The following is a 14,596-nucleotide window of genomic DNA, read 5'->3' as shown; positions in this document are numbered from 1 at the left end:
ACTACCGGCGTTTTGTGACTTATAATAGTAAAAAACTTGCTTCGAAAGCAACCGCATAATACTTGCTTTGGGTCCATTTTACAGTAATGAAAAATAGTTGTTTTGGGTACATTTCCTTGTACGCGTTGATATACTTGAAATCACAATCACAAAAAGAAAAGAAAGGTTACAACGTGTGCGGTTGTATTGTATTTATTTGATTAATTTCATAATAATCTTTTAATTGTTATCATGAAGTTGTTATTCAAATTACAAAAGACATCAATAAATGCAGGTACCTATTTCATATGAAGAAGCTTTGCCAATAAACTTTTTAAACCAATTATAGACTTACGTATTTATGGAGTCATTCGATGGGGGCACTTTTACAACCTTTTCTAACCTTTTGCGAATGATGTCGAAAACGTTCTGTGTTTGCTGAGGTCGTAACTAAATATCGCAGATAGGGCAAAATATACATTTTTGCATTCCTTATGACCAGATGACTAATATGGTACATTTTTTAAAAGAATTGGGATATTTTATAATTTTGACCCTTGTTTGATATCAAATTGGATCGACTGAGTCCATATTTATTGGTCGAGTTATGAGTTTTAAAATATTGGATGAGACGTAGTCGAGTCCAATATTTTAAAACTCATAGCGAGACCAATAAATATTGGGCGTAAAGTATCCAATTTTATCATTATTATGTTTTGGATCCAATATTTTCACACACTTGGATTCATTAAAACATATTCATAACCTCATTAATAAACGCGATGCGTGCGATCCAATCATATTTTATTATTTGTGAAAACGCGAACGCAAATCGAGGTCATTAATATCTCACAATTGACCGCAAAATGCGTAATTGTTCCAATGTCGCACACAATTGACTTCTGCGTGCGCCGTATTGCGCGCGCGCTGGCTGCCGTATTTGGATTGCGCGCTACCATATTTGCACAGATTCTGATACGCACTTTTTTTATTGGTCGTTTTGTTTTAGCCTGATCGATTTTGGGAAAGGGAAGATGTAAAAATTGTTTATTTTTACAAACTTTTGAGGAAAATTTTGTGTTATTTTGTAAAGTTAAAAGATCAAAGTGACGGTTATGAATGAGGTTAATAACTTTGCATCGGTTATATGTCGGGCATTGTGAAAAATCTAAACATTTTGCTTTGGACCTCGGAATATCCTCGGGGCTGCGCCCCTCGGGATATTCCTCGGTTCCAAAGGCAAAATGTTTAGATTTTTCACAATGCCCTCCAAATAACCGATGCGCAGTTATTAACCTCTAAATAATGACCTTAGTTGACCTTTACCAAAAATGCCTGACACTTTGAAGAGGGCAGCCCAAGCCAAATATGTCAGTACCCTTTAGGCATGCTAAAAACACTTTCAAACATTTGTTTCAAAGATTTGGTCGTTATACATTAGCACTGGTCTATTACCGCATGTCATATGGTGTCGTTTCAAGATAATACATTATCGTGGCAGCCTTCATGATGGTGCACTACCTTTGCGTATCCCGAAAGGATATTTCAAACGTTTCTAGAATATCTTGTTAAAGAATTCCATTCATGTATTGAAGGTATTACATAAATAGTGTTCTATACACTTAATAAACTGTCATTTCTGTATTGTACATGATTTATTGCATTTAGATACATTGTTATGCCTGAGATGAACTAAAGGCTGCACAAAAAGTAACGCAGCTGTTATAAGTACACCTGTAGCGTCAGAACTAATGATTGTGTTCACAATATTTTAACATAGAAAGAAGGATGATTTATTTACGCTCATTATGATACACTATTTGCCCAATTTTGTTCAATATTAACAACACAGCAGCGTTGTTTAAAGAAAACTACCAACATTTCAAAGGTGCAGCTATTTGTATTGATTTGAAGTCATCGCGAAGATAAATGGAGGGTGCCACAATGCTTGCGTAATAACCAATGATCGCTGTAATTGCAACTTTTAAATTCGGGTATTTTTCTTTAAAAGCACTACTGTGTTGTTAATATTGAACGACATTTGGCAAATGGGGTATCAAAATGTCCGTAAATAAACCATCCTTCTTTCTATGTAGAAATATTGTGAAAACAATTATTAGTTCTGAAGCTCTAGGGGTATTTATAACAGCTGCGTTACTTTTTGTGCAGACTTTATAATAAAAGTCAGGCATAAAGACACCAGTTCCCGTTACGATCATGTAAAATTCCTCACGACCGGAGACCGAGTAATTTCTTTTTTCAACCATAACGAGCCGCAACCTGTAGACCTGCCAGGTTTAGAGGTTAGGGTTAGTTTTTAGTGTTATGGTCAGCGTTATGATGGGGACCATTATGGTTGTAATAAGTAAATATGTACGCCGCTCTATAGCGGAACCCCACGCACCTATCCTCAACCCCTAAACATAAATTTTTGAAACAAATGGAACAAAATAAATGTATCACCAAACCGCGCGTGTAAATTGTTGTCTACCCAACGCTCTCTACGAAATCTTACAAATGCAAAGCTATATCTGACAGAGTGGGCGCTATACAGACAATTCCGTTAGTGTGTTGATGATATCTAAATAATGATTTTTCATTCGTAAATTATGTGTCTTTTGCCTTTTATCCCTTGTCCTACGAAGGACGGAGGGGGTTCCGGCATAAAGGGAACTGAGCGAATCGAAGATCCATCCTTTGCGCCCATTTTAGTGATAATATTGTTACCACAGCTCCTTGCCCGGGGTTAGGACCGACCATCAAAAATGACCAGAGAGGTGGTTGGTGAGGCCCAGCATAGGTTTCAATAGTAAAACTGATGATTTTGATTTTGCTCTTGTAAAATTATTCCAAGAGATATTGAATTTTTAATTTTAGTTAGCTTGAATATTTCATTTCCTTTTACATTTAGGAGAAAATTCGGTGAAAATCGCATGTTCATAGGATTTTAAACCGAAAATCAACTTTGCCTATATTAAATTTTTTGTACATAGCTAAAAAGGATCCGCTCAAATTATGACGTCATAGCGACATTGTTTTGGTATCACTGGATACAGTAGACCCACCTATAGCTATATATCCTTGTTATTTGATTGGTAGATTGCCTGTCACATGACATTGAGCATTTGTCACATGACATTGAGTATTTGTCCCGTTTTATTGAAAAATAGTACATTGTTAGTTTACGTCACTTGATCGTGCAATTTGGTTCCATTTGCTATCGAGCTCAAGTTATTTCTAGGATTTGTATTGGTGAACTCCAATTATCATTGTTATTGATGGTGTGGGTTACACAAAAACTGTCCAGAAGAAAATGTCCAAAACAGTGGATATTGTCTCTGATATCAGTTTTATCACCGACAATCGCCTTCCTTTACATTATTCCTGCAGCGTGAAACCTGCGTGCCACTAACTCCTCCATATTGGCTACCTGAAATATTTAATATGATAAGTTTCATATCATTTAATGATAATAATGTGTTAAATTACAAAAACATCAAAGAAATTATGTTTAAGTTAAAAACAACATAATACTAGCTTGTGGTTTCTGCAGAGAAACACTAGAAAAGAAAACCCCCATCAAGGATATTAAGGTAACTTATCATGCTGGTGTTATTGTAAAAAGGTGCAGTCCACATCCAGTCACATACAGTTTAAATTATAATGATAATATTGTCTCACCATAATTGCAAGAATTCATCTTCAGGTATGTCTACTCCTTCTGGCAGGCATGTTGAATAATACCTGTACATAAAGTAACAAATTTCAGAATGTGCGACATGAATATTCACCATCACTCAATAAAACAATACAAGCGTATATGGAATATGACGTATGTAGTCAAAATAGCGCACTTATTTGAAATATCATCTGGGGTGGTGGTACAATAATTATATTTCATAACTTTTTGGTCCAAGTGGAAATGACATATACATGTATTTGGCTAAAAACATACCGGTACACAACAAAATTATACTGAACCAGGGTCTATGAGAACTATCCTTGTGGTCTTTAAGAGCTGGAACTTTAAGAATTAAAGGTCTTTTCAAGCTTGGTTATCCTTTAGATTAGAAACCATACCATAATTTATTCCGTTACTGTGCATGTTTGTGTACCGTCTTTAAAAAGACCTTCATTGAAAACCTGCAGTAGTAAGGTATTAGGAACGGATTTAAAGAGCTCTATTTTTGGTACATTTTGAGTGTCTTTCGGCGCTTCACATTCAAATAAAAGAATTAAAATTCGAGTAAAAGGAATAAATGCTATCATATCATGAATAGCACCACATTAGAGTTTGGTAAACTGGGAGCGCTAAATGTTGACGCTATCACATATAATCATGGTCGCACATAATATTAATAACTATTGCACACCGTATTAAATGCAAAATATGAGAGATTTAAAATGTTGACAAGACTGAGAACATACCCTCTATGTATTTAGTCGAAATTGATCAAACTTGTTTAACCCTCCATTCTCAACTTCGATCAAGTTATAAAAATAGTCGTTTACATTTGCCGTGGCGGCGATACCTTCACCGTATGGATTTGCTGTAGAAGTGACGTAATAAATCGGATTAACTACCATAGCAATAGATGAATACAATTTCGACTATATCGCCCTTCACTACAAGCGCGTTGAACTCATTACCTGGGTATTTCTGCAATCATAGATTGAACAATCATAGATTGAATACAATACCGCCCTTTTCAAAGATACTTATCTTACAGGTGCGAGTGATCAGCATGATATGAATATTCTATATAATTACGATCAACGTCTTTATCCCTATTCTTTGGCATCTATGGTTCAATACATAGGTACCGCGTGAACGTTGTAGTGCAGGACGATATATTCAAAAATCGTATTCATCCATTGCTATGGTAGTTAATCTGATTGTTACGTCACTTCTACGGCGAATAGTGGTATATCCCCTGGGCATATCATGATAATGTATTTCAAACTGAACTTTACTTACCCTAGATCACTGTATTGCATGCTTCGACCAATCAATACAAGGTCAGTGAAGTTATCCTTCTCAAGTGCAATGTGCTTGAGACGTAGATTCTTCAGATGAATAATTTTCTGCAGACTAGCCTTGAAATGCTGCCAGGTAGCACTGTTGACTTGTGGTGCTGTGTCATGGGTAGTACCCAGTGAGAGGTCCACCAGGTCAGATAGTGCTTTCATCACATTAGCAACATTCAGCATCATATCATCTGGGTATTGGCTATCGTATATTTTTAGCGATTCTAAACGAGACAGATGACTCATGGATAACAAGAGCTGATTGTGAGATGTCTTACTTAGACCATTCACACTGATGCTGAATTGCGTCAATAAGCTGGCAATTGGTAGATGTTCAGTAAGAGGGGCGGCAACTACGTCATTCATGTGGTTGCCGTCCATCCTCAAAGCCAGTAAATGTGATCCAAACCGGGGGAATTTCTCAGCAAACTCAGTCATATCTTCAACTGATGCCAATAGTCTACATAAATGGAGAGTTTGCAGTGATTGCATGAATGGCAGGGATTCAGCTAGTATTGACAAACTCCTGTTAGATTTATTGCGGGTTACATCAAATGCATTCAGAAGTGGCATTTTCTTGATTCCTGCTGCTAAACGGTCCATTTGACTTTCATTCATTCCTATGTTACCCACATTTAATTCTAGTAGATGTGACAGGTTACCTCTCTCAATCAACATCAGTAAATTGTCTATATCGGCTTTGCCTAATTTGAAGTTTTTAATATCGAATACTTCTAGGTGTATGTGATGCAAGCTGTCTATAATGGGTGCGATATTGGATTCCTGTTGATTAGGTAATTCCTCACATGCTTGCCATACCTGAATGTAGGATATTAACACAGCAGGTGTACGTATGGCCCACCATGACGGAATGTCACTCTTCATATTCGGATGTTTTCTCATGTATTCGTCACAGATACATTGCGTATCACTTACTGGAATCGTTTTCAATCGCTTCAAAGCTCGTTTGAAAACATATCGCAATCCGCTTGTTAGACTTGTAAAATCAGTAATATTTCCTGATGCTCGCAGTTTAATGGATCTGATAAAGCCAGGTTGACAATATGACAGGTAGTACAACAGGGCTACAGCAGTAAATGCAGATAAACCAAAAAGGTAGACTTTGCCACCTGGGAAGAGATGATCCAACAAATGACTGAACTTATTTTTAGCACCGCCTTCATAATTGCACCTCAAACACAGATCAATGAATTCATGTACTAGTAGTGTTTCCTCAAATTGCAATTCTTCATAAAAATATCTCGATATAATTGGCTTCAATTCTAATTCAAAAATGTTAATTAATCTCTTAATAATCATATCAGCAGCTTTGATATTAGAGCCACATGCAAACTGCAATATAAGTTGAACGCTTAGTGCTTCCTGGACGGTCTTCAGTACACTCAACTTTGATGACATCTCTTTAGGATCCACATCAGCAAGTCTTGCTAGGTATTCCCCTGCGCATTTCTCACCGCAAGTCTTGTGGACAAATGTTAGCGTTGTTTGCTCACGATTTGTAAGATCCAACATGACTGAAATACAGGATTCCTGTTGTGAAATCAATCCAATTTTGGACGCCATCTCGACATCGTCGGAACTTGATGCTTCGTCAGGTAAAAATACAACGCGGTTTTCTGGAGGCCAAAATCCTTGCAGTGCCATGTTCCCCATCCTACACACGAGTTGCTTGATATCATCGCCGTGATCTGGAAGACCTATGGTATCTTTGTTCTTCTCTACAAAGTGGTGGTGCATGATATTGATGATTGCGTTGAATAGTTGGCCGATTTTACGTGGTAGGGCTTTCTCTTGAACCTGCCTCCAATATATAGAAAGTAAGAGAGTCATGAGGGGTATTGATGCAATTTCGGATGCCAAGGAATTCTGATCCAAGTGCTCAATCAAAGAATCTCCCAGACTCTTTTCATGATTGAAGAATTTCCTAATGTATTTTCTCACATCGTCCTTGTTGAATCCTTGAAGCTCAACGTGCGTATAGGTTGATTGGCACCTGCGTTTTACTTCTGCAATTCGCCAGGGACGCGTTGTTACAAGTAGTCTGCAGGTTGTCAGATGTCTACCCATCAGCATCTTTACAACATCTCCACATCCTGCTGGATGATGATAAAGCCTTCTGTCGGATTCGTCAATAGCGTCAAGTATAATGATGACCTTTTCTTCATTCTTTTGGATCATGTGTCGAATCTGTTCTGCGGTTATGGATGAATCACCTGCTAAAATCTGATTCCGAATGACATCCTCAAGATTTGACGTTTGGTCTATCCCTCGCATGTTGAGTACGAGGAGCAGACTGATATCTGTAAGTGGTGATCCTTCCACCTGCGTTGCCCAATCATACGCGATCTTGGCCGATATTGTTGTTTTACCCAATCCTGCTGGAGCCGAGATCAACAATTTAGTGTGGGGATATCCTTCAGGTGTACGACGTGTAAACATCTCATCATAAGAAGTAAGAGCCATCTTTATGGGATGACAAGGCTGTGGGAGATTGATTTCTAAGGAAAGCTTGGTGTAAATATCTTGTAGGTCGACACATGAATCGTAATCACCGGGGAATAACGGGATTTTACAAAGAGAATTCAGATAGTAGAAGCAAATCTCTTCCTGAAACTGACGTAAGATATCGTCTTCTGTCTTGTCATTTGCATATTCTGAAAATAATGAAATACGAGGTAATATTATCAATTGGTATCCGTTCACATTTACAAGCGGCTTTAATTTTACATGGTATAGTTGCATATAATGTGCGGATTTTACGTATTGAAACACAGCTAAGACTTACGACTCAAATCCCCTTTATACCTGACAAAGATTTGTGGCACGTCAAAAGAGGGATTTTGGAAAGCCGCAATGGATGGCAAGCGATTTTTCGGCAGGCCATTCTAGGAATTTACACAGCCCCTATATATCTAAGGTTAAGAAGGCATATCAACGCCAGATAAATTCACTAATAAAAGACGTCATCTGAACCACAAGAAAAAGTTACACAATCACGACAATTAGGATGTAGAACAAAAAGGATGAACAACTTACTGTTTTTGAGTTCTGTCTTGCTGACCTGATCCGCTAAGTTGTCCACCTTCCTCGATAAATCCATCAAGTCGCGTCTCAGCTCAAAGTTGATTTCATCCTTCATCCTTGCTGTGACTGGCTCTGTTCGTATCTGATTAAGTGTCCAGAGAGATAAACAAAAATGTCACGACTCTGAAGAACTGTTTTTATCAAAGGTTAAATAATATGAGCAAAGATGTGAAGATATTTAACATCCACTACAGACAAAAGTATCATTATTTTCCTATGCATTTTGATATGTTTCCACAGTATAATCCAATTAATAAGATTGACAAAAATCGAACCTCTGTAAGTTTGGCTTTGACAGCTTGCGCTACAGTGAAATGTTGTGGATGTAAGGTTTCTAAGAGGGTGACTAAATCTTCGATATCTTGGAAGTACTTCTCCACCTTCTGATAATCTATCTGCATGTCATCTTGCAATCTCATATGAGACAGTTCATTTCTCATTCCCGCAACCTGCAGTAGTCACAAAAATGTCAAATATACTAGAAATGCAGATTGCATGGTCAGTGTTTGCTCAGAATAGCTTAAGGTATGTTTTTTCGTTACTTTGCAGGAAAAAACAATATGAGGATAACGGGGTCCAATTATAGGGCTGGAAGAGGTTTGAAATGAAAAGGCCTATTTTGATATCAACTGATATTCTCGTCTCGGGGTTATGTAGATGTGATGTGTTATGTATTAGGGAACAAACCAAATAATCGATGACATCCAATAAAGGGGCTGGGGAGGTAAAAATATTCGATTACGTTTGTAAAAAAAAACCATCAGTCTGATGAAGGTCTCATAATTATGATTTTTTTTAAACAAAAAACCCTTGCATTTTGCATAACCATTTTTTGAAAACGTTAACTAATAAAAAATATATATTATTGCAAGTATCAACATGTTTCTCATTTATAACAGTTGTAAACATTTAAGGGCGCGTAAGCGACGACGTCAAAACATCCCCTGGTGCAACATTTGCATATTCCTTGAATTTGTTCTTTAGCCATATATATGATGTAATTGTATCTGCGGGTATGGACCATAATTACGAAATACATGAAGCCGTTATTGGTGATTTTGTGGGGGAAATTCCAAGAAAGAAAGAAATAAAACAAAACTTCAACCAGAATTGCCATGTTACATTGCTTCTGAATTGTCCGACCAATTATTTTACCGATGGACATCCTTACGGTTCCTAATATTAATTTGCTGATATTCGATAAGTTGTCCAACTGGCTCGGAATACCGGGGCGAAATTGACCAAAAGTTGTGATGTTCAACTTCCTTTGACCCTGTTGTAGGGCACAATTGTCCTCACAATGGCCCATTTGAGCATTAAATTTGCCAAAATCTGTGCGTTCTTAGCGCATTTTATCCATGTAAAGTCATTTTAGCAGCGTGTCAGAGTTCTACAGAAAAAGCAATGAATATAAGACACAAAGCAGCAAGCTGATATGATGAATTTCATATTGCTAAATATTCAAAGAAATATACAGTAAAAACATCAGAACAAAGGTAACCATGGGTACCGCAAACCAGTGTAAAGTGTTAAAGCTTTTTGGGGCTGTGCAATTATGAGGCCTGGGGGAATTTTGCCAGCCGAAAGTGGGCGTGCAAGCAAGTTTTGGCAAGCTGAGATGGAGGGCAAGCAATTTTTGATAATTATACATTCAGAATGCTCTAAAAAGGCTTAGAAAAAACCGTACGAAACCGATTAGATATGCAAATTTACCTGTTCGCTGCGCTCGCAATTGGCTTATATAATTATCTATATAGACCATTTAAGGTTTGCAAATTGGGATCCCAAAAATGTGGTATGTGTAGGGAGGGTGTGGGATTTTTTGGCAGAGGGGGGGGGGTTGGCAGGCCGAAGGATGAGGGGCAAGCATTTTTGGCACGCCGTTTGGAAATTTTGCCCTCCCAAGGGGCTCATATTTATTGCACTTGCTGTTTATTAAGTTTTAAAATTTGACCTCCAAAATACTGTAAACTTTTGTCCGTATTCATTTGTCCTAGTTTCACGGTCAGTGGTTTTGGGAACAATAACACGAAGTCTGTTCATTGTATTGTTGTAATGATCCAATCTGGGGATTCAATGACCCCTTGAGATCGTGTTCATTATACGTATGACCTTAACCTACGGTATTCGATTTTGTACAAATGACTATATTTGATTATATTATATAGGAATTTTCAACGTGATATAATCTCACCAAAAACTATAAAAAAAAATAATTAAGAAATTTAATCCCTATAGAAATATGTTTCAGTTTCAGTTTATTTTACTATGCAGATACATAATATAATGTTTTAAATACATATGAGCATAATGTAGGCTACATTGTATTTCGTATATCGCCTCTAAAACTAGTATCAAACCAAAAAAAACACATCCTAAAATGCGTCTGATATTTCGGTATGATATTTAAAGCTTCTAATTGTGACAAAAATAGACAAAAATGCTACTAAAGAGCGTCTGCTAAATATTCCCGGGCATGTCAGGAGGACCTGCCCCACGGTTTGAACGATAGTATTACAACCAATCGCCAAATCGTGGAAACGCGCCAGGGACCCCGTTTTTAGCCCCATGGAAATCTAAAAAGCGGATACCTAAAACGGAAATCACAAAGTAGCCATCCCCTATAAATATAGGTCTACTCGTACATGTAACATCATAACATGATGTGTTTTAGAATCCCACTTTACCAGACACTAGTTATACCTACACAATGGCAGAATAAGAAGTTCTAAGTTGTAGTTCAATTAGTGACATGTTTGGCTTATAAATTGAGAATGGTGTGCCACAGATAGCTCAAACTATACTTTTCCTTAGATAGAGCAATACTTTGAAATGATTTTCACCCATGTATATTAAAAACTCAAGAAATGTAACAAACCTTCATGATGGTATCGTAACTGGACTTGGTTCCATAATGAAACCCAGCAAACCTTGCCATTATCATCAAGAGAGACGCCGAGTCGAAATCTGACATACTGTTATATTGAAGACTGCCCGCTGCAGCATTGGTTTTCTTGTGTGGTAGTCTCAATACAAACGCCTTGGCGACTTCCACGTACGCCTTTCCTAGATCTGATGGGTTGATGTTAGACCAGGTTATATGTGGTCTCTGTGGCGGTTGGCAATAAAAAGCACCTTCTACAGCTTGACACCAAGCCAGGCAATTCTGACATGATGTTTGTGGTTTAGGCTTCTTTCCAATCGGACACTGTCCTGTGCAGGATGGTAATGCCTGGTTTGCGTGCCAAGTTGAGAGACATTTGTCTACACATGGAATTGCCTCGTGCGCAACAAGGTGTAGTGCTTTATGAACGCGATAATACGAATCGGGATCCGTAGCTGGCCTAGCTCCAGCCATAATACACACTTTCACTGAAAAAATAAACAAAGATTTTCTATATTAAATAGGTGCCTCTTATTAATAACTACTATTTAACAAATACCGTCTTTTTTACCAAGGTGTCTGTCTTCCGCCGACTGTTTTTAGTTTACCTTATGAAATTATCCAGTTGACAATTAGCCGGCCATATCAAATCAAAAACATTCCACCGAAATAGTTGCAGTTATTAATATTATTTCGTCACGTACACCAACCTTTGCCGTTTGACACCGAATTGAATGCTTCAAAAACATGCAAAATCTAAGTTAACCAACAAAAGTCTATCAGCGTATACATTGCATACTCACTCGTTTTGTCAACCCGGTAACGGTTTGCTATTAGAGTATTTAAGATTTAATCAAGTGGAAAGAAATACAATACAGATCACAGAGTTCAAAGTTAAATTAAAATAAATCCCTTTGTGCAGTTCTGTTAACCTCTCAACGCACAGGTTTGGTTGTATTATTGTTTGTTTGTGTGTTTGTTTGCTTGTTTGATATTTTTTGTTTATTTCATCATTCGATATCTTTTCAGTTGTTATTGTTTATTGTGAGAACGAAATTAATTAATTATTGTGAAAACGAAATTAATTTTGGTTCTTGAATTGAGGAGGTTAGAGGTTGTTTTTGTGTTTGTTTCATTACAATGCAAACATTGCTAGAACAGTTGTTGACCTAATTCTTTTTTGACCTATTTTTGAAAACGAGGAGCGACTTTTCATTTCATCAAGAATGCAAGTTAACTGAGTAACACAGACAACGTATTTCACACGTACATTGCACTATTTACTCGTTTTTGCTAGTTATTTTTGTTGAGAATTTATGATTCTCATGCCCCCTTATCCATCACCACAATCCCCCCTTCACGCCACTGATCGCTACAGCTGATTTAAATGCTGTAGGGTAAAGCATACATATATATTAACCTCTTTTTGAAAACGAGGAGCGACTTTTCATTTGATCAAGAATGCAAGTTAACCAAATAACACAGACAACGTATTTCACATGTACATTGCATTATTTACTCTTTTTGCTAGTTATTTTTGTTGAGAATTTATTATTCTCATGCCCCCTTATCCATCACCCCCATCACCCCCCCCCCTACGCCACTGATCGCTACCATGCTACAGATGATTGAAATTTTGTAGGTTAAAACATATTATAATAACTCATACAAAGATTCTGATCAATATTGATTGGTCACTTACTATTGAATTTTTTATTCTATTTATTGCACTCCGCGCCAGTGGAATAGTTCATTTTCCATTGCACTGGCAATGAACCGTTCAACTCGGCAAAGCCTCGTTGAATGGAACAGTCCATATTTCACCTCATGAAAATATTCTGACCATTGAACTCATAAACATTTAAAATGTGTATAATATACCAGCGTTTTAGTACACCGGATGAATAATAGAAAACCTTTTGAGGGTTAATATCAAAATGTTGATGTGAAGTGTGAACAATTCTGATTAATTTGTGCATGTGTGTTACTTCATACATTATTGAAAAAGTAAAAGAAAGAAAACAATATTGCTAGTTTTGAAGTTTTGGATCAAAATATAAACTAATAAAAATCTTACCTGCTTTGTGCCACACTAAAACGGCATAGCAATACTTATTTTTCCTATTTCTATATCAAACACACATTGAACGTGAACACGAAAGTTAGCATGACTGTTCATCTGTATTGGTAATTCATATATAGAAAGATTTTAACTCATGAACACGGAAGGATGTTCTTGGTTTGGTAGAATTTTCGATACGTTTCTGTTTAGGAAAAAGTTCAAGGTTTATTCAAAATATTAAAATAGCCATTTTATGATGTCATACCTATATTGGTTGGAGTGGTGCCGTCTTCCCAGCTATACTTATTGCAGCACATATATAACATAAGGGATCCTACTTTTCGTACAATCGTTGGTACGACATACGCGACAGGGTAATCAAAAGTTATGTTTTTGTAACGAAGAAAAGTGTGAAGTCGACGACTGTCCCACCTAGCCTGGAGTTGAGTTGTACAACCATAGGCTGAAGTAGCGTTTATTATAGTGAGGGTGTTGGGCCACTACCATTGTCCGAAATAGTGAAAATAATTGGTATAAACAAGGTTGTCAGAAAACGTTTAAATGTCGGGTTATATAAAGGGTATATTAAGAGTATAAAACGTTTTTCTCGCCGTAAAAACATTTTGATAATCTACTGCTCAGCAAACAAAAATGTTTTACAGAAAACGTTTAAATGTTGGGTTATACGGTATAAAGGGTATAAAAACGTTTTAATAACATTCCAAAAACATTCTTGAAAACTTGATACAAAACATTCTAAACAGAATTTTATTTTGGGGTTGAAAAAATATTTTGCTTAAAATGTTTGCCCAAAATATTTGCAATAACGTTTTTAAAACGTTTTCATGACCTTTACCTTTATATAAAAGGTTTTGAAAAAAAAACGTTTTAAGAACATTTCTGTGTTTGCTGGGTTCAAATATTTGAACATAATGTTATTTAAGTATTGACACAATATTTGGGAAAAATGTTTGCAAAAATAGTTTATAATAACATTTTTTGAAAACATTAAAAATATTGTTGTAGTGTGTTTTCATACAAAACGTTTTAAAACGTTATCATGACCTTTATATAACCCGATATTTTCATGTTATTAAGGCCAGAGTAATGGGAGAGAACATGGACCTTTTCGAGCATCATTATTTCTGAATTGTATGTCCGAAGTATATAAAACTAGAAAGAAAAAAGCAAGGTACACCAACTTAATGTGGGAAAACAAGTAAAATGCAGACTAGACAGTATGCAGGGGGACAAAAACAGCAAATGTAGGCAGAAGAAGTAGGCAAAGTTCGATAGCCAAAATTTACCAGTTCCAAGGCCCACAGAAGTAAGTGCTGAACCTGCAATAACAACAAGGATCAACGGTAATACAAAACTGCACTAGAACAAGTGATGAAAATCACTGTGCATATAAACAGACATGCTTAACCAAACATCCAGAGTAGGCACAAAACAGGCAAAGTTCGATGGCCAAAATTGCCAATTCCAGAGCCCACAAGAGTGTCAGGAAAACAGTACACTGGAAGTGATGAAAATCA

At 36.7% G+C, this 14,596-nt stretch overlaps 1 protein-coding gene across 1 annotated transcript; it reads right to left on the bottom strand.

Annotated features, from left to right (window-relative positions):
- Nucleotides 1–2,883: 2,883 nt before the first annotated feature.
- Nucleotides 2,884–13,177, bottom strand: LOC140170176 (NLR family CARD domain-containing protein 4-like). The gene is made up of 7 exons (XM_072193501.1): nucleotides 13,074–13,177; nucleotides 10,991–11,484; nucleotides 8,388–8,561; nucleotides 8,065–8,194; nucleotides 4,958–7,682; nucleotides 3,661–3,723; nucleotides 2,884–3,409 (listed from the first exon to the last, which is right to left on the bottom strand). Exons 2-7 carry the CDS (start codon nucleotides 11,468–11,470, stop codon nucleotides 3,406–3,408), a joined length of 3,576 nt encoding a protein of 1,191 aa, XP_072049602.1. The 5' UTR covers nucleotides 11,471–11,484; nucleotides 13,074–13,177; the 3' UTR covers nucleotides 2,884–3,405.
- Nucleotides 13,178–14,596: the final 1,419 nt, after the last annotated feature.

This window comes from Amphiura filiformis, chromosome 14 (assembly GCF_039555335.1).
Source record: "Amphiura filiformis chromosome 14, Afil_fr2py, whole genome shotgun sequence".
Classification (NCBI taxonomy): domain Eukaryota; kingdom Metazoa; phylum Echinodermata; class Ophiuroidea; order Amphilepidida; family Amphiuridae; genus Amphiura; species Amphiura filiformis.
The sequence above is the reverse complement of the archived record's forward strand: the minus strand, read 5'-3'. Positions and strand labels throughout refer to the sequence as shown.